The sequence below is a fragment of the Haliotis rufescens genome, unplaced genomic scaffold (assembly GCF_023055435.1).
Source record: "Haliotis rufescens isolate VD_foot unplaced genomic scaffold, xgHalRufe1.0.p SCAF_1, whole genome shotgun sequence".
Lineage (NCBI taxonomy): Eukaryota > Metazoa > Mollusca > Gastropoda > Lepetellida > Haliotidae > Haliotis > Haliotis rufescens.
This window is the reverse complement of record NW_025963779.1, coordinates 54,968,415-54,992,742: the sequence shown is the minus strand read 5'-3', so window position 1 is coordinate 54,992,742 and position 24,328 is coordinate 54,968,415. Positions and strand designations below refer to the sequence as shown.

Genomic DNA, 24,328 nt, shown 5'->3' with positions numbered 1-24,328 from the left:
ACAGCCTTTATTACAGCCCTCCCTCCCCTCTTATTCCCCTCAACAAACCATTAAAATCACCAGCCCTGACAATACATCAGCATCACCTTCTTAAAGAAAAGTCAAACATCCACCTACAATTACTTCAAGGGTGAAAATTATAGAAATATGAATGCTGCCTCAACCTTATGTAAGGTATGATGAATTAAGAGAATCTTTGGAATTCTATTTAAAAAAACTCAAAGGGTATCCAAAGTGTTTTGTTCTTAAACATTGAACCATTGCTTGAATAAGAATCAAACATTTTTGTGAGGCATTATTCAGTTTCATGTATTTTCTTAACATATTTTAAAAATGCTCTTTCACTACAATCAGTATTTTATGCTAAAGTGAACATCCTGGGCCTTTTATTGTAAAGTTTTATTTACATCTTTATAAAATGTACAATCACAGATGTAGTTGAGCCATATACATGAACAGATTTCTCAATTTCCATACAGACTGACATGGTGAATTTAATACTTGTCCAGATGTTGTTCTTAAAGTTTACTCAATGAGACACAAGTACATTCACTTGACTGTATTTATGTGTAACTGTTTCATAACAACAAACACTGAGTACACTGGGGATAAAATTGAAAATAAACTTAGCACTTTGTTAAATCCTCCTATTTCAATTTAACCTACATCCTTAGGTATGACAGATTTCAAAGGTACACCTATAGTTTCTGCATAATAACCGAGCTCTTTCATCAATAATAGTTCCGACTCTGCAATGCTGCAGCCACAAGAAGAACCAAATAATGATTTAACCTGTAATTTCTCCCTACCACTTAAGAATTATTCCTGACAAAGACAATTGAACAGTTTCTGCATTACTGGTCAGATCCAATCAAATCTATAGTGTATACTATGAGACAACATCACATGCAATATTAATGTTTTGCAAATGAAATAATTCATTCTGCATCCTAGTCATTGATTCCTTAAAAGTATCGTCCTCACTCAAACTTACGAGAAGTATCAAGTATTGATCCATTATCCAAACAATTCTGTTTCAATATAGTTTATTGATTGTAAAAGAAATCATTTAATGCCAGAAATTCATAAGTAACAAGATGAGTTATCAATTCTTCGTCCTTGATTTTACTCTGTGTATGATGTACAAATGTTCCTTTACATTAAATTGTATGAAACATTGAGTATCGGAAAACTCGCGGAACGTGCAAAAAGAATTCCTGCAAGTAGCATCATAATAGCAAATTTACATAAATAAGGCTTAAAAGCTTCAAATTAAATCACATTATATTCAAAGCATTGATTCCGAGTTCTCTTTATTCAAGTTGTGTTTTTCCATCAGTTATTGACATCTCAATCAAAGATGGAGGCCACATTTCTTTAAGCGGGTGGAGCTGGCAGGGCAAATCTAACGCCAATTGATCGTACTGTGGAATGTATTCAAACTATGTCTTCAATGCAACAATGCACATTGTGAAAAACTTTCCTCAGGATGGATGTCCTAATGGAAAGGGTAAACACAGTCTAATTTACAAAAAGAAAATAATCAAAAAGATGGAAAGAGTTTCAGGAACTTAGTTCGCTCTGCCCTAGGGCAAGACACGTCTTGTGTAACAAGATTAAAAGCTCCCTTTCTCCTAGTTCCGCAAAAAGGTCCAAAATCATATTTTTTTACAAACTGATTTTTTATTCTGAAATGGATAAATGCATCATTTTTGAAAAGCATATCCAAGGGACATAATACAAGACAAAGTGTGACAATCCTCAGATGTTACTGTGCTTTCAGGCACCGCTCTTCGCTGTGACACTGCCATGAAAACAACAATTAGGAACTTCTGTCATCAATATGCCCATCAAAATTCTAAAAAGGAGACCATGTAATTAAGAGCATTAATTAACAGGTCCACACAAAAAGAACTTGCTGCAAATAAGGAAGTTCTGTCTAAAATACTTTTAGAGACTTGAATGCATCTGAACGTCTTTAAAGTTTTCAAATTTTCAACAGAGGTTGATGCAGGGGAGTTTTTCGGTTGGAGCCAAATAAGGGTCCTGTAGCTCACCTGGTTAAAATATCTATTTTGATCATTTTAGGTAACAGCCAAATTAATATACAGGAAACCTATGCAATAACCAATAAAGCCTACATTTATGAATATAGTGATACCAGCTAACAAAACTGAAAACATACTTCTGATTGTGTTTACTTTTAACAGCATTCTCATCTTTTCACAATTCAGTTTATCAAGTGGTTTACATGTGTATCATAACTCATGCTGCTAAAAAAGAGTCTAAAGATGGAATGGCTAGATCTGTCTTTGACATTTCTTGTTGTTCATAGGCATCTAAATTATTTCATAAAAATGTGAAAAGCAAGAATCAAGTTTCTTCATTGTGCAATGAGCAAATTATAACACCATTTTTGTAACAGCTATCAAAAACAATATGCAGCAAGCAAAATATGATCAGCAAACAATAAAGCAAGCTTTACTTTTTGACCATACAACAGTTTCAGGGAAAACACGACACAAACTTTCCCAAACTAATCTGAACAAGTTAGATGTCTTCTGCTGGCTGAAATATTAATTCTTTCACAATTTGTGTACATGTTACCAGTGTTTGGACAAATTCAAGTAATAAAACTGTTATTTTTCATTGTTCACCAGTCTTTTATTCTTCCCTCAGATAAGGATTGGTGTGTGCTACATTACAATCCCTCACACACACAGCTGCACAGGTGAACAGCCATCTACATCTGCCTAACCATACTGATGCTGCCTCAGGTTGTCATAAGGAATCCTCTGTACTGACATCTAGCATAGTGCTGTCATCCACCTGATCTAAATGATGGAGCTTCATCTCAGTTTCTGTTATACAAGCTACTTCCCTAGGATGAGATCTCACACCTTTTACCTGCCATGGGTAATGTCCTCATAGCTGTGACACAACACACCAACCAAGCCATTCATCTCTCTGCTATGTGCATTGTGGTGGATCACTTCCTCATGATCAGATCCTACTGTCAGGTCAGTTTATATGACATAGTTACTGAATTGATTGTTTTCAAGTTGTTTAACGCCGCACTCAGCAATATTTCAGCTATATGACGGCGGTTTGTAAATAATCAAGTCTGGACCAGACAATCCAGTGATTTACATCATGAGCATCGATCCACAAAATCTGGATACGATGACATGCATCAACCAAGTCAGCGAGTCTGACCACCCGATCTGGTTAGTTGCCTCTTTCGACAAGCATGGTCACCTTTTACAGCAAGCATGGGTTGCTGAAGACCTATTCTACCCAGGATCTTCACAGGCCTTACGGATTTGAATGAGATGTCACCAAGCAGCTGTGAGTAGTTAAGTAAACCGTCACAGTTAGCAATATTTCATGTGTATGTCACACCAGTAATCAAACCCCAAAGCAATATTACATCAAAAACCTGCCTGTGACACAACGATGAGCTTCACACATTGTACCCATGTTGGGAATCGAACCCAAGACTTCAGCGTGATGAGCTAACACTTCTAACCACTAGGTTACTCTACCACCCTACTATAAATATAAATAGACTAGGAGTGAAATACCAACTCTGAACATTTCGCACCCCATTCCCTTCTATCATGTTGTATTTCAATGAAACTCACAATAATATGGTCACACAGGCTCAGAATGAATTTGACGCTTCAACGTTAACACTAAACCCAAACCCGACATCCAATATGTCAATATTGCACAACGTTTTGCAGATGCTTATACACTTTCTCTCTTGTCAAAGAATCCATGATGTGATGACATCACAAACATATCACCGCTGTATTCCTGTGCCTAAGGTCAGAAACTCTCAAGCATGGGACAGGAAAACCCGTGGTAGATAGCATGAACAACTTTCCATGCTTTCAGGCTATGATGACACAATAACCCATACGTTGTGTCAAATCCACATTTTCATCACTTCTGATGGTACACTCGACCTTTTCTTTCTCATATTGCCCACAGAACGCCCTTTAGACAGAATTATCTCAATATGAATGATGGAGGTCCAACATTTGCAATTAGGTCTGAAGAAGGCATGTTACATACACAATGAGCCAGGTCACAGATGAGAACTGGTTTTCCAAGTATGTACTGTTCACCCCTGGCACTCATTGTGACCATTTGGTGTACATTCTATTCCCCTACAACTATTACTGTATATTCTGCCCTCACTCACAATACTATTAACATTTCTGACATCAGATATATCGTTATTCGATCTAAATACAAGCAATGTGGTGTGAAGAATAGGGATATGTATTGGAAACAAATTTATTGCAATATATTGTGATACAGGTACCTGTATTACGATACGTATTACGATATACTGGCAGCTGAAGTGTTTGATGGTGATTGACAATTATTGTACATGCATATCCTATTTTCTTCCTACTAAAGTAAATATTACTGAGATTGGTCAGTTGCTGCCATTTTGTATTCCTGGCTACAGGGAAGATGCAACGTGAGAGAAAAATCACTTCCGGTTTTAAACAGTTTTGTTAATCAAAGGGAAAAATCATTTGTGATTAAATTTCTCTGTAAATGTTAAAGTTATATGATAATAAAGCTGAAACTTGTTATATTTTTTGCAATAGGAATAGTTTGAAAAGCATATTGCAGTATACCAGTAATACTGTGCAGTCCTCGTGACAAACAAGCTATTCCCATTACAACTTCATCAACATCTTCAATATGAACCAAGAATACATCTTTGTTAAAAGAAAGAAAAAAAACATCAGCGTAATTCCAACACTGCAGTTTACTTCCGAGATGTCTCCGAAAGACCTTTCATTGTAGCGGTTGTCTGGTATTCCGGAATAGGGAAATATGTTGTAATGAATCTGAGTGTACAGAATGACCCTTGCTGCTAACAAGGCAGGTACAGTCTAACAAACCAGATCAGCTGTGTGACAATGATACCAGTGTGGAATCGAGACTGATACAGATGTGGGGATGAAGACAAATGGCTCGTATCGCAGTGGCAACAATAATACTAATCAAAAGGAAACCATCTGTGTTGATGGTGAGAGACCAAGTGTGAGAGACTATCAAATCAAATACACGTCCGAAAACATTCCCTCAAATCAACGCAAACTTCTCCGAGTTTGGATGTTTCAACATAGCCAAGGCAACACAAGGATAACATTAAACTCCCCTTATATTATCAAACATGGCCACAGAACAAATACATTGTGCGCATTCCCACAGGTGCAGGAGAAATGAGAGAGTGCCATGGCCCACTTGATAAGCAATGCACCAAAAACATGGAAAGACAATCTGTAAAGTATACATGTATAGAGCTCGCGGTCGGGGGACTGGAGGTTTGTGTAGACACTGCTACTGCCCTTGGTCACATGTGGGGGTGTAGGAGGGGCTGGGAGGGAAGTCTTTAGGGGGCAGAATCAACATGTGGGGACACAAACCAAAATGATTCAGAGGTACTTAAATTTGTGACAGGCATCATAACAGTGTCAAAAGACAACATAACATAAGGCACCTGAAAAGACACTACAATAAGCACTGAAGATATTTTTTCCCTATGAGTTTCAATATTTTTGTCAGTACTTCACATCTGCATTTGTTTGTTGTTTAATAGCATACGTAGTCCACCAATATTCCAGCTATGGCACCATGGCCTGTTAACAAGTTCTGACAAGCCAGTGATTATTAAGTATTACCATATTTTCTTGAGTATTGTGCACATCCAAGAATAATGTGCATCCCCCTCTGGGGGATTCAGTATTTTAGAAAAAAAGATTTGTGAAAAATATCCGCAGAAAAAAATTACTCCTTAAACCTTCAGCAAATTCAGGTAAACAAACCTGTGATAAGAAACTTGGTCAGTACAAATTTTGAAATTTGAGATAAACAAATCACCAGACATGTTGATTTACAGTTTAAATTGTATTTTCTGTTCTGCTAGGCATTGTTTTACATGCAGAGATTAAGATTACCTTGTGTATTTTTTCGTAACCTAAGCCGGAAAATGCAATCAGCTGTACACACATTTTTCTTGGAATCAAATGGTGATTCGGTTAAAACTTACCCATGATATAACCTTAAAGAATTTTGATGCAATGATAGGAAAATTTCTTATCAGAAACTATTTTGTTATCAGGAATAATATATTCCAATATCATGTTATTTTACCATATATATTTAAAACATTAATAACCATAAGCACAGCACTTTGATGCAGCTGATAGCTATTGCCAGATATATATTTTTCACATAGAACAATTTGACCAGTCACCGTCGAGGCTCCTACACACGTAATTGCGGGAACTATTTGTTGACATAGAATTGTCAAACTACAACAACAAACATTTAACGAGTCAAAGAATGGCATTTATGATATAAATATGTATGTATCCATTCTCTGTCAACTAAAGTCTGTTTCAAGGCGTCAAAAGCGGTAATCTGACCGTGGTTGCTGTTAATAACGATGAGTTGTGTGATCTTCTGATCACTTCACACAATTTCGCTGAAATTAATTTAAACAATATTGAAAGGAATTTTGATTAAAATTCATGAAATAGGTTACAAACATAAGTCCAGATATACTTGTTTATAAACAGACAGTGTAATTACAAGATTTCATTGCATACTCCTGTACGGATTTATTGACATGGTATTTCCAGTGTTACATGTTTACATTAATGTCTTTGCATTGGGGGAAAAAACATCAAACGTCATTATGGCATGTATAATGTACACCCCCTTCTACACAGCTGTTGGGTTTTTTTTAAAAGTGTGCACTATACTCATAAGAAAATACAGAATAAACAATGTCCAACATCATCGAGGTACGATGATGTATAATCAACTAGGTTACTGAGTCTGACCACTGGATCCATTTAGTAGCAAGAAGCATTAGTTATTGAGGACCTTACAAGGAATACCCATGGGGTTCTTCCCTTTGCAGGAGTAAAAAGTAATTCCTTTTAGTTGAATTGGTACATATTGGAATGAGCTAGTGAGTATGGGTTTACACAACTTATATTCCAGCAATAGATACGTTTTGGAAGTTATTCCAATGTCTGTAGTTCTGACCAGTCCTATGGATACCTTAACTGTTATGAATTTGGGCTGGGACTATATGAGGAGTGACATTTTCTAATGCTGTGAATCTTTACAAGTATCCATGTATTCACCAATAAATATTCCTGGAAATCTGATACTCTATCTGTGAAGCCTCCTTGTTGGCTGAGTTGTCATTAAAACTAATGTCCCTGAACACGTGACCCAGTATTTCCAGGAATGCAAAATACTATCCTGACTTCAAAAACATAATTCCTTCAATTAAAGAAAACTAAACACAAACAGCATAGACAAACAAAGAAACTGAAGGAAGGCTGATTAACCAGCCCCACCATGTGACACACCATCAATTGCCAGATGGTGAAACATTGCATCATGGGTCCATCAGCACATGCTTCATTTAGGAGTATATCTGTATCTTATGTCATTAGTCCCTCATTAGTCTTGTGGAGCGATGGGCTTGGGGCTAGACACTCCTACATCAACACCTGATAAAATGTGCTGCTTTCCCAGTCTGGTCTCTGCTTGTATTACATTTTCTCAACAGAATAGCTCACACTTTTATCTGATAAACCAGCTCCTGTAATCACTCTGGAAGGAAATGCTGGGTGAACTCCCAAGCTGCAGAATCTTTCAGGAGGCACTTCTCTGTATCCTTTCCGACAGGGGAGTCTGTCAGTAAACAAGAAGGGGCTTCTCAATGGACTTTCAGACAAGGGAGTCTTTCAGTAAACAAGAAGGGGCGTCTCCATGAGACACCAAGACAAGGGAGTCTTTCAGTAAACAAGAAGTGGCTTCTCAATGGACTTTCAGACAGGGGAGTCTTTCAGTAAACAAGAAGGGGCATCTCCATGAGACACCAAGACAAGGGAGTCTTTCAGTAAACAAGAAGTGGCTTCTCAATGGACTTTTCAGACAGGGGAGTCTTTCAGTAAACAAGAAGGGGCGTCTCCATGAGACACCAAGACAAGGGAGTCTTTCAGTAAACAAGAAGTGGTTTCTCAATGGACTTTCCGACAGGGGAGTCTGTCAGTAAACAAGAAGGGCTTCTCAATGGACTTTCAGACAAGGGAGTCTTTCAGTAAACAAGGAGGGACTTCTCCATGAGACACCAAGACAAGGGAGTCTTTCAGTAAACAAGTGGCTTCTCAATGGACTTTCCGACAGGGGAGCCTGTCAGTAAACAAGAAGGGGTGTCTCAATGGACTTTTCAACAGGTGTGTGTGTCAGTAAACAAGAAGGGGCTTCTCAGAGATGGAGGTCCTTGTCTCGTAGATGGAGGGGCTTCTTAATGCATCTGACAGGGAAGTCAGTGTTCCACAGGAAGAACTCTCCGACAGGAATGTATGTCTGGATACAATGAAGGAAGTGCTGGTGGACTTGCAGGGAAGACAACACTCAACTCTGCAACTTAGATCACAGGGCCACCTGTCTCCTCAATGTGCCATTACCATTGTCATATGACGGTTCATTTTCAGCCCTAAAGTTTATGCTTGTCACAAGTGCCAAATAACGAGGATCACTGGTGGATGCTCATGCTGTCAACCACCAGCTTGCCAAATCAAGACTTGATTACTTATGTCATATTGAACTGCTGGAATATTGCTTACTGAAGAAAATACTACATCATGAAGTCACTCATTTAAAACAAGGCAAAAAGTGAGCAGGGCTCACCAACACACCAAACTTCGATTCCAACATATTTCAAAGTTCAAACATGACAAAAGCGATATTTTTCAGAAAATCCACATATTGAACTCAAACTTTGCACTGCACCTCTCCTATTGGAATAGAAACTGTTCCCCCAATTTGAAAAGAATCCATGAGATAGTTTTCAAGTTATAGGTCGAACAAATGTTGAAGTAAAAAATTCAAAGTAAAAACATGAAAAATAGCTGTATTTTTTCAGACAATCCAAATATTGAAATCAAACTTCACACTGCACCCCTCCAATTGGTATTGAAAGTGTTCACCAAGTTTGAACAGAATCTATGCAGTAGTTCTCAGGTTATAAGTCGCACACAAAATGTCCTTGGGTGGATGGATGGACGGAATTCCTTGGTATAACTATAAATAAGTACTTCACTGTACCAATAGCTCTCTAACATACTAATAATTGCAGTTGAACCTGTGACGTCAGAATCTGTCTTGATTGTTTTACTAACTATAAAGATCTCAATCAGTCAAACACCAGGATTTTCTCCACAATGAGTCACAATAAGAACTGCACGGCTGAATGCCAAATGACAACTTGTCCTCACCCAATGTCAATATGATGTGTAGATATTGTAACACTCTTGGTATCAAATTCACACTTTATTGTGGGCAGCAATTATTCAGCAAAGATTAAACTTTAAGAGAACTACAAGGTGTCACTGGATGTAACAGCATAAAGCCCTGTTACATAGTAACCATGGAGTGCTTATTCAGCAGTTGAATACTTCACACCTCTACAACTGTCAGGCCACCATCGGGAGGGATATTTAACTGGTGATTATCTTCATCTTTTAACTCCCACCCCAAATCCATCTAATCCACCTGTCTCCTGCTCTATCAGATTAACGGGATGACGTTCTTAGAAACAGATCTGGTTACTGCTAAAAACCTGGTGACAAAATTGGTATGCGGGATGGGGTGTTGATATCCTATGTTCTCAATTGGACCACACTTCTAAACATTGTTCAACTTTCAAATGTACTAATTAATTTTTTCCCTGATGAAACATAATCTACACAAGCTTTTTGAATTTTGAGATTGATATCATCTGAAAAACTACTTTATCAACATTCATGAAGTGTGAAATTACTGGCATTTATTGAGATATGAAAGAGGCTATTCTAACTGTCATCAACATTCCCTTTCAATAATATCTACAATTCCTGGATCAAATGTGGGAAGTCATCCTTGAAACTGGAAATATTTATCAGGGTTTATTTTCAATTTCGGAAATAAATGAAGATAATAACAAACAAATGTGTCACCTTAATGTCATAATATCAACATGACAACAGATATCATTACAATGACACAGCTGTTGTCCTCAGTAAATCTCTCCCAAGGGCATTCTGCTACCCACAATTAAGCTAGTATGCTGAAAGTTATGTTAGGGACAAGAGCGTCTGTCGTATTATGTTTCAACAAAAGTGCCTATGATATTTAAGATCAACAATGATGTGGAATTGTTCAGTTCCTGAACCCTGATGTCACAGTAGGTAATAAAACCTTACATCAGCTCCACAGGGACATGCACAATCTCCCTCACCCCCACCCTGCGGGATATACAGTGAGCGTATGTCACAGGCCATTGCTTCACTGCTGCCATCCTGCTGTCAAACTGGATGGGTGGACCGCACAGACAGGCTGTAAGCAATGCCTGGACCACTAGCAGGGAGGGATAATCGAGACCATGTTTGTTTGCCAGGAGTTGGAAGTGTTTTCTCAAGTCAGAAGGTGAAGGAGCTAAGATAGAAGTACAACCTTTACTGATGGGATGTGTAGTTGAACCAGTTGTTTCCTTTTCAAACCTTTTCTTGTTCTACATATGTGGGGTCACTGCAGAATGTTAGGATTGTAGCTTTCTTGGAAAAGCTAAAACTCCACACAAGCTAAGTATTAAAGAGTTAATCTTACAACTGATACTCAGCTTGGAGGTAATTAAAATTTATTATGTACAAATATGAATGTGATATCATATATGTCTATGTGATGTGAATAAGTGATGGTACAGTTAGCAATGTAGTAGTTGGATCACAGCATGCTGTGAGTGAGTGAGTAATTGCTAACTTATACTGCAGCCAGCAATGTTACAGCTTCATCACTGGGGGCTGTAAATAAACTGAACAAGTCCATACAAGACAAACCATAGACTCATTGTCTGCACCATTTATGATATCACCGGTGACAAAACAGTAATAACAACAATAATAATAATAATAATAATAATAATAATAATAATTAAAAAAAATAATGATAAAAAATAAATAATAACAGTGTTTCCGTTCTCCGGTAATTGCCGGCTTTTTACCGATAAAAATATCAACAAGCCGATAAATATGAACATTGTCGGCTACCATGTCCGATAAAACATTGTTTGTTTTAAGATATGATCATGTCAACAGTTACTTGCCTCATATAAATTGATAGGCTTTATTCATCAAACACAGAAACGCAAGCGTCTGTCTCGCATTCCAGGGAACCCCCCATCTATTAATAGCATGACTATCCCGCACCAATTAACGTGCTTCGCTTTGATTGGATAATATTGTCTTGATAGATGACGTTGGTAATCACGTGATCTCTGACGCCTCGTAGCACGAGATTAAACATGCCGAAGGCGAAGCAGACGAATCTTTCCACTTTCTTTTGGGTGGAGACGTCTAGTGCTAATCTGAAACGGAAACATGCGAGCGAGCGAATGTATTGAATCAAACACTCCCTCGACCTCGAAATCTTCGGACACAATGCCTAGCGAACCAGACTTGAAAAAGAAAACGAAATCTGTACTGCGAAAGTTAAATGCAGAGTGGTCGAATGAATTCAAGTGGCTTCGTTTTGAGGAGGAGGGCGACAAAATCATAATATTTTGCCGAATCTGCGAGGCAGCAAAAAAATCTAACGGTTTCACTAAAGGTTGTATTAATCTCAAGAAATCTGCTTTGAAAGATCATAGAGACAGCGCCTCTCATCATCAGGCCATTACAACGATGTATCACAAAAATGCAATGGCAGTGCATATGGAGGTGGCAGCAGACAAATCTGACGAGAAATTAACAGCAATGTTAAACACAGTTTTATTCATGTCTCAAGAAAATATTGCTACCTCCAAGTTTTCTAAACTAATCGAACTGCAGCAGCGGAACGGATGTGAACATTTACAGGGAGAAACGTACACTCATTCGGACTCGATAGACGCGATGGAGAATGCACTTGTTGAGAGTACTAAAGAACATTTAAAATCTAAACTTGAAAAAAGCAAGTTTATTGGACTCATTATCGATGAGACTGTAAATATCACGGTTGAAAAAAAACTGATATTGTTTGTGAAAATCGTTAACGACGGAAAGGCAGAAACAGTGTTTTTAGGAAATTTTTCAGTTCATAGTGGTACAGCCGAATGTATCATGGAAAAAATTCTTGAAATTTTGCCTCAATGGAACATTCCTTTGGAAAAAGTGGTCGGTCTAGGATCGAATGGTGCGTCTGTTATGACCGGGAAACACACAGGAGTTGGGAAGAGGTTGCAGGATCATAATTCATATCTTGTGCACGTCCATTGCATAGCCCATCGTGTCGCACTTGCTTCAGCCGATGCAGCGAAGATTTCGAAGGTCGTAGCGGACTATAGAAGGACATTGAATGATATCTACAAACTGTTTGAATATTCAGCAACGCGATACAACAGATTGCGAGAACTTTCAGAGGTCCTTGAAGATTCTGACTTTTCAAGTTTAAAACAACTATGCAGTGTTCGATGGCTTTCCGTGGGACGGGCGGTCAAAGCAGTGAAATCTAACTGGCCAGCTCTTGTTCTCGAAATTGAAGAGGAATCTGCCGAGCGAAACAACGCTGATGCCACGAATATTCAGAAGAAAATTCGAACGTACTCCTTTATCCGACTTACTTACATGATGACTGACGTGCTCCATGTGATGGAAAAAATTGTTACTCTTTTTCAGAGAGAGAATATCAACTTGGGCATGATTATGCCAATTGTGAATTCTACGATTGACTCCCTTGCCAGTCTAGAAAACACAGCAGGTGAAAATGAACAGCATTTCTTGGATAATTTGAACAACGGGGAATTTCATGGAATTCAAGTCACATATGGGGACCCGCGATCTATCGGTGCGTTTGTGAAAACCCGTTGTGGGTTTATTGAGGAACTCTGTAACTCTCTGAGAAAAAGATTTCCGGAGGACTCGCTTGATATCGTTACTTGTCTGGACAAAGTGCTCAACCCAAGCCGATTTCCCCAAACGCAAGAGGAACTGACAGCTCACGGAAGGGAATCCCTCGAGAAATTACTGGACAAATTCTGCCTCCCGATTGGTCCAGCTGAAAATGACGTCATCAATCGCATCCGGGCGCAGCAGGATTTCACACCCTTCAAGATGGCGGTCAACAACATTGGAGCCGACTCGTTCGAACAAAGTTGCAAGACAGTGATTTCTGAACTTTCAGATATTTATCCCGACTTTTCCACTCTGTGCTCGATAGCACTTGCTATCCCAGTTAGCAGCGTTGATGCTGAACGTGGATTCAGTTTGCAAAACAGGATACACTCTGCCAGTCGCAATCGTCTTTCCCAACAACGGATAAACAACCTGATGCTGTTGAATCTACACGCAGACGTCAACAATACTGTCAAACAAGCTACGAAGATCTTTCGTAGAAAGAAACGCAAATTTTAACAAGTATTTGTCACAGAGTGACTAAATATCCCCCACCATATACACCATAGTACCAAATATGAAGACAATCCAGCGATTAGTTCTTGAGATATTGTGGCAACACCGTTTTCCAACTCCAAAAACAGATTTGCCTGCTGTGACCTTGAAAATGGGGTCAAGGTCACCAAATCTGACAGGTGTATGCGGTGTCTGTATATACACTATAGTTCCAAATATGAAGACAATCCAGCGATTAGTTCTTGAGATATCGCGGCAACACCGTTTTCTAACTCCAAAAGCAGATTTGCCTGCTGTGACCTTGAAAATGGGGTCAAGGTCACCAAAACCGACTGGTGTCTGCGGTGTCTGTATATACACCATAGTTCCAAATATGAAGACAATCGAGAGGTTTAGTTCTTGAGATATCGCGGCAACACCTTTTTCCAACTCTAAAAGCAGATTTGCCTGCTGTGACCTTGAAAATGGGATCAAGGTCACCAAAACCGACTGGTGTCTGCGGAGACTGTATATACACTATAGTTCCAAATATGAAGACAATCCAGTGTTTAGTTCTTGAGATATCGCGGCAACACCGTTTTCCAACTCCAAAAGCAGATTTGCCTGCTGTGACCTTGAAAATGGGGTCAAGGTCACCAAAACCGACTGGTGTCTGCGGTGTCTGTATATACACCATAGTTCCAAATATGAAGACAATCCAGTGTTTAGTTCTTGAGATATCGCGGCAACACCGTTTTCCAACTCTAAAAGCAGATTTGTCTGCTGTGACCTTGAAAATGGGATCAAGGTCACCAAAACCGACTGGTGTCTGCGGAGTCTGTATATACACCATAATTCCAAATATGAAGACAATCCAGTGTTTAGTTCTTGAGATATCGCGGCAACACCGTTTTCCAACTCTAAAAGCAGATTTGTCTGCTGTGACCTTGAAAATGGGATCAAGGTCACCAAAACCGACTGGTGTCTCCGGAGTCTGTATATACACCATAGTTCCAAATATGAAGACAATCCAGTGTTTAGTTCTTGAGATATCGCGGCAACAAACAGGTGGGACGTACGGACGTACGGACGTACGGACGGACGTACGGACGGTCGTGAATACTATATCCCCCGCTTCGCGCTTTCGCGCGGCGGGGGATAATAAACAAGTCAGTATGTTTTATGTTGTATTTTATTGAATTTATTAATGACTGACAAAAATCACAAATGACCGGTATTTTGGTACATTGCCGGCTCATCTGTCCGGCAGATAAAAATATGACCGGAATCACTGAATAAATTGATACTAGTAATGCACTATAGTCCATCTGTTAAAGCCACAGCACTAACACCAATAATAACCCTGTCAGTGTATAAGTGTCATGGGCACACTCGATTTTCTTTCTTAGCTCCCTGGGGAGTATACAACTAAGTCGCTAGAAGCTTAACAGTCACGTTACAATCCCATCCTACTGGGTACCCATTCACTGCTGAGTGAAAGGAGCCATACCTCATGTATAAATTATAATCTCACAATCTTGATATTCATTACATAGTTTCAACAAAATCATACAGAAAAATAATCATTTCGTCAGGGTTTGATTTAATTTTTTTATTTACAAAAAAAACACACATAACATTACAAATATAACAAACTAAATACCCTCTATTTCGTGGGAGTGTCTTACCTCTATGAAGTTGGCGAGCAGGGCACAGCTCAGCTCCTGTTCCAGGATGTGTCGGTTTGATTGGCTGTTGAAGCAGCAGGAAATGAGGGTAGGGAACAAGACATTGGTCAGGCGCGGGTCACTGAAGTACTGGAACGGCAGTGCGCACAACTGCTGCAACACTGTCGGAGGCTGGCCGGACTGGACAAACATCTGAAACAAACATCATTGTTTACAAAGATAGTCTGCAAAATCTATACAACAGAAAAGTAAAGAAGACACTGTCAATGTTCCCCTACAGCGTAGATAGTCGCCCATGCTATCAATAACTGGTTTGATTACTTACAAGACCCATCTCTGCACTGTAATATTGCTCACTACACTTGCTCACTCTCCTCTAGAACCAGGCTGGATTACTTGGTCATCATAACCTGATGTGGACTGAAGTGTACGCTGTCAGGAATGGTTCCCCCGCTACACTGTTTAAACCAAAGTGTGTTATATGACTGCAAAACAACTTACAGTGGAGTAAAACCCCATCCTTTCTCACTTAAATGATAAAAATGATCGTGTTTGCCATGGACACACAATTGAAAGTGAGTTATAAGTCAGCAGCCTGTAAATAATCAAGTCTGAGTCTAGGCCAGGCAAGCCACAGGTTGACTGCATGAGCTACAACTCATTCCATCACAGCCACATCACACATTGAATATGAATGTAATATCATATATGTCTATGTGATGTGAATAAGTCATGTTACAGTTAGCAATGTAGTAGTTGGATCACAGCATGCTGTGAGAGAGTGAATGCTAACTTATACTGCAGCTAGCAGTGTTACAGCTTCATCACTGGGGGCTGTAAATATACTAATCAAGTCCATACAAGACAAATTACAGATTCATTGTCTGTACCGTTTATGATGTCACCTGTGACAAAGCAGTAATAAAAATAACTAAAAAATGGATACTTGTAATACGCTCTAGTCCAGCCATTTAAACTTACAGCACCAACACAATTATTACCCGTTAGTGTATCAGTGTCATGTGTGCACTCGATTATCTTTCTCAGTTCCCTGGGAAGTATACAACTGACCACCCTTTTCTTATGACAAACATTGGGTAGTGAAAAGTTTGTGCCCAAATCCCACAAGGAATATATGATGAAAATGGGGACACACTTGTTTCCCAATATTTGCCCGAGAGTTCAGGTCCTAATCAATGTCCTTGCATATATCTGTAGATGCATACTTGCTCCAGACTAGTTTGTGGATGAGAATTGACAGACAATCAGATATGAGTGTTGATGGCGGCACATGTTAGACAACTTCACTGCCAAGCAAGGGAAGACCTACCTCTGATACTAACTCCTCAGGTGATAAGCAAAGACATTCATAAACAAAACCTTCTGATAGTAAAATAATACCTGATTGAAAACAACATGAAAGCACAATCTTCAAGATTACTTTCCACCGGGGGAGGTTATTATTCTGAAAACATTATTTCTATCCCAGTGATTTCTTTCTCAGTACTGATCCCTATTGTTGTTTGACATACGAATTTCCTCATAAAGCCTAAAATGAAAAAATATTTATTAATACACAATGCCATTTTGTGGTCGGGTAGGGTGGGGGAGTTGAGTCCCATCCAGGATTCGAACCCACACATTCAACCTAGAATCTGTACTTTACTGAGAAAGTGTTATTCCAATATTTAGTTTTCTGTACTCAGCTATTTAAACTTTTCCCTACTGACTTACAGATGTTAAAAGTTAAGTAAGGATCCTGTGGTCCATGGGTTTTGCTACTACAGCATTGTATTCTAGAGGTCCCAAAATATTTCCTTTTAACATTAGGGTTCACAGAAGAACCACTTGGCTTTCATTCTTAAATTGAACACTCCAAAGTACCATAACAAAGAAACTTTGTCTACATACTTATAACCTTATACTTAAACACTTCAACAAATAATACTGAATCAAAGCTTTTAAAATCTAACTAAATTAACTTAACACATTCTTCTCTTAAAAACTGCTTTGTCATTAAGATGAAAAGCATACTATTTCAAATCTATTTTCATAGGATTCAATAACATCTCATGTCCAAAACATGTTTTAGGTATCTAACATATAAACACCACTTGTCTCAGCAGCCAGTACACTAGACCAGTTTCTATACAAAGTACACATGAGACTCTATACCTAACACTGTAAAAACTAACCCAAACTCTGTAACTGGCACGGGATAGCTGAGTGAGACAACTAAAGCACATAACTTGGACTTTAAGTCCCAAAAGAATTCAGCTATTGTCTACCGAGCCCAGAGGTGATAAGAAACTCGTCATGGGCCAGTTTCCTGTTACAGGATATTTTGATAAGCTCAAAAATTAATAAAGCCGAGTCCGGGGACCAAGCACTGGCTCTCTGATACCCTGATCTTCGAGGAACTGGCAGCCAGATAGTCCCTCAGAGACCCCCATGCAATTTATCTTCCATTCAGTGGTCAATTGATTTCATCTCTCAACTTGATCATCTTTCAAAATAAATGAAACACAGATCATTTGTGGATACTGCCAATGCCTTTTGTCTGGTAGCAAAACAAAGAATTAAAGTGCAGTTGGAAAACCATCAGTCGATCCTGGACCATGAAAACAATGTGCTAAGTGTCTGGGCCACACTGTCAAGGAGAGACTGGTTCAATATATCACTGCACACAAAAGTATCAGGGACACATCTTGAAGCCAACTTGACACTGGAGTATCTAGCATTTATTCAGGTCCATTATTTAGCAGTCAACAAAATGGAATGGCTTTTGGATAGCTGACATAGCTAAATGTTGTGCAGCAATAACTATCAGTCTTTTACTGTTTTTCAACTGGTATTGGCAAAAGCAATTTGATACTGACGATTAGATTGTAATACAATATATTTTTTAATCTCTCTACCAATATTACAATTATTACATGAGGAAGAAGCTTGATATTCCAAGTCTCTGGGTATTTTCAATGTCGTGCACTGATACATTTCATCATGTAGTTTATTAATGATTGGACAATGTCATAAGAGTTGCCATCCAGGTATGACCCTTTGATGAGCAGTCTACTACAGCTCAGATGCATAATTTTGTAGCCCCAAGTATAAAAGTATTTCGAGTTGAGTCAACTTTGCAGTGACTTTAACCTTATCACACAAAATCCATGACTTCTCTTTTTCATATTGAGACTAAGAGGAGATTAGCAGTGGGGTTGCCTTGTGGTTGAAGCATTAGCTGGTCACTCAGAAACACATTCCTAGCACCATATACAAGAATACTGGCTTCAACCCAACTCACTCACTCACTGGAAGAAGACAATTCTGATTGGCTATAATGCTGACACCACACATTTTCTGTTGACTAGATTCATCAATAATATTTGACAGATCAAGTCTCTGGATAGGAATAAGGTCTGAACCGTAGCGGTGTCTGATGAAGCTACTAACTATGCATAAGTGACTGAATCTTTTTTCTACAGACACGCATCATGAATGCCATGAAACATTGTAAAGAGACCAAGGAGATTACTGTTGTTAAGAATGTCCAATACTTCTAATACATCTTCTTAGACAGAAATGTTGAAAATCGTAATAGTTCACGATATTATCTGAATAACTACATGTGAATTTGTGTGCATTTGATGAGCTTGAAATGTTATTTACCAATGAGGCAAATGAAAATGTTATTATAGATGTTATTCATATGTTTAAATTATATGTTTAAAGTATCATTATGGTATTTAACCTGTTTATATAAATAAGACACAACCTACATAAATATGTTGTCATCATACCAAGATAAGGTCATTATTGTCATATTAGTGTGGCGGCTCATGAGTGAATTGACTATAGTTTGCTCTTTGTCCATATTAATCAGTTTCAGTGTACATAACCATTCAACTGATGACATCATAAGTCATGCAATGATGTCATAGATGAGGAATGTTTCAAAGCAAAACACATTCACTTTTAAGCAATCTCTCATACATTTAGAATAAATTGACTGTGTTTCTTTAACAATTGGACGCTTTGTCCATGAATTTCAACTCCTTCACTTCATAATGGCAAAGGACTGCCAAAATTGTTGTAACATCACGCTCATGCAGGACTACTTGAATTACGAAGTAAATGTAAACCCACACAAGCAGCCATCCTCAAGAGATATGTGCACAATTTGCAACAAGGATTTTTTAAACATTGTCTGAATTTCTGCTCCCAAAAGATTATCAAGCTGACTTGATACGTATTGATACCTTTGAAATATTGTTTGCTTGACCTGCAATTACGTTATGTACATGTTTATTTATACAAATGTTTACAGTGCATCTTCATCTAATGAAATATTTTCTGCCAAAGCAAATGTCAATCTAAGATCTAGGGTGTAAGTTGTCCTGGAAGCAGTGAATCTTTCAACACCCCTACTTATCTACATCACACCACAAATATCAGCATTGTCACTCACACTCCTAAACTGTCTTCTTTTAAAACAAACCTTTCACAGATCTCCCTACCAAGCACCAGGATTGCTCAAATAAATTGGTACATGACTTTTTAACAGCTACTTCACACAGAATCCCTATTTTGTTATTGTACAGATCTTCCAAATACAAAATACTAATTAACAAAAGGAAATTTGAAATGTTCATCTTAAAATAACAACCATTCCAAAATGTTTCAATTTATGTGAAAAAGAAAAGTGAAAAAAACTAAAGTAAACCAGCTTTTACAATTCAAACATTTAACATACTTGAGTCATTACAGATTTAGATGGCCCAGGAGATAGGAAAGGCAGAGGTTGAGAGTCATTTCTGGCGATAAGTTGATCAAAGTTGTGTTGACATGACTGACGGGAGTCCTCCCCTTTCTGTTACAAATTATATTCACATCTATCTGCCTGCTGGCACACTGGGCATATTTCAAACATCACCCCACAGTGACACCATAAATCACAAAAACTTTCATTGGTCAGAATTGTTGTGTTCAACACAGCAATCTCGCATACACTTCCCTCGCAAGTTATGTTACAATCACGTGCTTCTAATTTACCAACATTCTTTTTATTTCCTGTTTCTACGATGTTTTTCAGGGCAAAGGAATTTTTCGTTAGCAAGCTAGCATAACTCATTGCACCTTCGGATTGAGGGAAACACAGAAAATAATTAAAGGCAGATTAAGTCAGTGTGGGTTCCTTAGCATGATAGCTCTATCCCGCCAACCTCACTCTCAAACTGGCATAAATCGCTTCATTCATAAACGGTTAGGTCGTACCAGATCATAACTGTCGACTTGCTCCAGTCCACATTTGAGTAACGAGAAAGGCTGCACATGGCAGGAATAACCCTTCAGTTTCTGAGGCTCATAATTGTAGAAGTCATATCTCACCCCTACAGACAGTCAGGGGGAGATTAGTTCAGGGTTTCTCCCACTCTCAGACATCAGGAGCAGTTCAGGCAATACTAGTCAAACTGAATTTCATATCAGCTCATAAAGATGACACCTTATCAGAAGTAAAACAAAGGCATCAGTGTGGAGTATTGGATGATGTAGTAATCAAGCACATCTGACATGCAGGAACAGAGACAAGGACAAAACACTCCTATTTCCTTCTGAGATGTTCCCTCGTCAGACACATCTCATTCCACCTGTATCCATCACAGATGCAGACTTTAAAACAAGGATTCTTACCCAGCCTTCGTACCATTTAACAGCTGACGGTGCCAAAAATATACTGTTCTTTAACTTTCAATAATTCTTACATGAAAACACTTCACTATGTCATCATTTTGAAATTATTATTAAGGTGCATTATCAGAAACATGATGATGTTACAAAAACAGAATGTTTATCTGAAAGTTACACAATCTGACAATACTAATATATATTCATATCACTTCCTCTATGATAACTCGCCTTGACACCAAAGTATGCGGCTTGTGCCATAACTTCAAAACAATGGGAGGTCCAATGATTTTTTTCTTTGTATATATTTCCCTTTATATCATTAAATAACATATCTGACACCAAATATCTAGACGCGAACGATGTCTCCAACATTGCACATAATTATCAAGACTGGATCAGTACCTATTTGTTGACAAAATTAGGCATGAATCTCATAAAAGCAAATCAATGGCTGAGATGATTTTGATTATGAGAATGTTTATCCAATCTGTAATGGTGGCATTGAACAAGCTGGTTTTATGTGAACATCACTGCACTACCCTGATGAATGTAAGTCATGAAGTAGTGAGCAGGTGAGTGAAAAGTTAACAGACCTTCCTGCAATAGTTCCTCCACATGGTGTCATATAGTCAATAAGTAAACATGGAGCAAGTAAGAGTAGGAAATTAAACCCCAAAGTATGTCATTTTCCTGTTCTCTTTTTTCAATCTGGAATGTATGTATGTATTTATGTACAGTAGGGTAGAACAACCTAATACTAATGTTGAATTGTCACATAGCAATAAGACCATAAGTATAGGGGACCTTATGGGTAAAACATCACATTTTGACTTCTCATTACATTTTAAAACTACAGTATCTTAGGAACACAAAAATACAATTCATAAGCTTCAATTCATATTAATTACAGGGATACATGGCATCAAACATTTGGGCTCATTTTATGCAAAGTCCCATTTTCAGACTTATAACTGTTCTTGTAATAATTGTAGTTGTTAATGTCAGATTAAATGAACGTAGACATGTATGATAAAATGTTGTGAAATAATGTTTTTATTACATTATGAACTAACAGGAGAAAAATAAGTACAGTCAGCACACATGACGATTTATACGGAAGTAAGCTGATGTCAAACGTCTTTCAGTTAGGATGTCACATCACAATTGAATCCCAGCACCCATAATGTCCCTTTTCTCCAGGTGGGTCACATATGGTTATAGATCATAACTTTATTTATTCATTAGTTAACAATAATTGAGAAAAACAAAAACACATCCTTTGTTAGTACTATCTGATCTCCTTCAAACAACATTTATACCATGTTCTTAATACTTATCTATTCTTTCTGAAAGAAGAAACTCACTGACAATTGTCCAGAGAATTATCTTTCTTCCAGAGAAAATATAAGGTGTGGTAAATTTCCCATTCATTGCACACTTTTTCCAAACTTAGCAATAAAAAAGGAACTTTTGGTCAATTTACTTGTCAACTGTGATATATGATGTATGTATGTAAAAAAACCATTTTCTTCACAATCAGTGTAATCTTAGTAACTTCTGGTTCTAAAGGCATCATCATTTGCATAAGTGCATTCATTCACCATCTCAATCCTTTAATAAAGTTTATCATAATTGGGTAAATGACTAAAAATGGCCATCTTTAATCAGAATATCCTCTACTTTAATCATCATTTAGTAAGGAAATTTGCCTCAGGATAACAGCTATTACAGAGCACAGTCTCATGAACAAATTTGAGCCTAAACATGCAAAATGAATGGTAGTGAATTGTCCTGTTTAAGGATCAGCTGTTTTGTAAAATTGGAATAATCGGAACTTTGATTACATTCTCGTTTGATTTCGTGACAATTCCAACTGGCCTCTTGATCCCAGGCACCTAGATAATGCCCCCTGATGATAGAGGTTCAACTCGCTGCTTTCAACTTTCCCGACTTACCAGCCAATATTTCAAATCATTTATTGAGGCTAGCATAATCCAAATGGAAAATTCTATCAAGCTAAGCCCTAATGACCCCAGTGTAATTTTCCAAACAGAAAAGCGTCTGATTTGACTTGCAGGTATACAATCGTAGAAGTCAGAGGCATTGAGAAATACTGAACTGTGATTGAGCGCTGGGTGATTTAGCTGATCAGGTTGCTGGACAAAGCAGGGCCAAATCCTCTATTTAACCCAGCCTCATCAGTCATGCCCTAGGCTGCCAAAACATTAGGACAGTCGCTCAAAGGCGACCAAGTCGCTCTCGTCACAAGATGAATTAGTTATTTTGAACCTTCCTTATCCTAATGCATCAAATATCAGGATCTGAAAGCAGAGACTGCAAGATGCACCTTTTATTATCTCAACTTAATCACTAATGCATCAAAAAATTGTATCCCGAGCTTCCTACTTTCTGCTCATATATCACTAATCGCCCTGTTCAATATCTCAGTTTGGGTTGGATTCATTTTTCTTTTATTCAAACTAATCCCGCACCAAAGAGGGATTCAACACTCAAATATCTGAAATAACCCTTTTCAATCACAGAATCCTGGTTCCTTGTACATTAGTCTAATTTGCTACCTACTCAGAGCAATATGCAATCACTCCAACAACCAAAACAACTGGTAATGTCAAGCAAGGGAGCCACACATTTAGATCGTGTCTAAAAACCTACGACATTATTGCTTGTGCAAGGAGTATAAATACAGACAGATTTTTTTCCTATATTCAAATTGATGCAGCTTTGAGCAACATGGGTTAATTAAAATAAATCCATCTCATCTTTACTCATGGAAAACCAATCTACAAATTGAGGTCAATAAGTGTGGCATTTTTAGGATTCTTCATCAGAATAAAATAGAAATAACTGTAGACACTGAGATTAGTATTTGGAGCATGAAACAATTCAATTCATGTAACTGTATATACAAAAGTAAACAACTCATTACAGAACATGCACTTCTGTAACTGATGAAAAGCGCCTTCACTACATTTAGCCTCAAACCAGCTGATGCTGCAGAAAGCAAGGACATGTTGTAAAGACTGTTTTTATTTACATAAAATAGAACCCACTGTACCAACTTAAGCATGACAGTCAAGGGGTCTTCGTCATAATCCTATGTTGAAAATGGAAAATTTGGGGTCCCTAGATTCAAATACTATGGCAGGCAGGCAGGCAGGAAACCTTAATGACCCCAGTAACCCCCCTTAATTTTTAACACTGATAAGTCAGTAAAATCACAAGGGTTGGGTTAAAGTTGCAACAGGCTCTTACATGATGCAGAAATGTGCATCCAGTATGCACAAATGTATATAATGGACTCAGAAAAAAAAATATAGTGCAAGACTCAGGTTGCACAGTAACATTCATTGTAACAATTTTTCCACAAGAAATAAAAAGTTCCTGTAATTAAGGTAATTATCAAATCGTACAGTACAGTACAGTACAGTACAGTACAGTACAGTACAGTACAGTACAGTACAGTACAGTACA

The 24,328-nt window shown here is 38.0% G+C and overlaps 1 protein-coding gene across 1 annotated transcript in view; it reads right to left on the bottom strand.

The window, feature by feature from the left end:
- Positions 1-24,328, bottom strand: part of LOC124131542 (S phase cyclin A-associated protein in the endoplasmic reticulum-like) — a 121,157-nt gene that overhangs the window by 17,004 nt on the left and 79,825 nt on the right. The window contains exon 27 of the mRNA XM_048398067.1: positions 15,149-15,340. Within this exon, the coding sequence (XP_048254024.1) occupies positions 15,149-15,340 (192 nt within the window). The remainder of the gene's footprint in view (positions 1-15,148; positions 15,341-24,328) is intronic.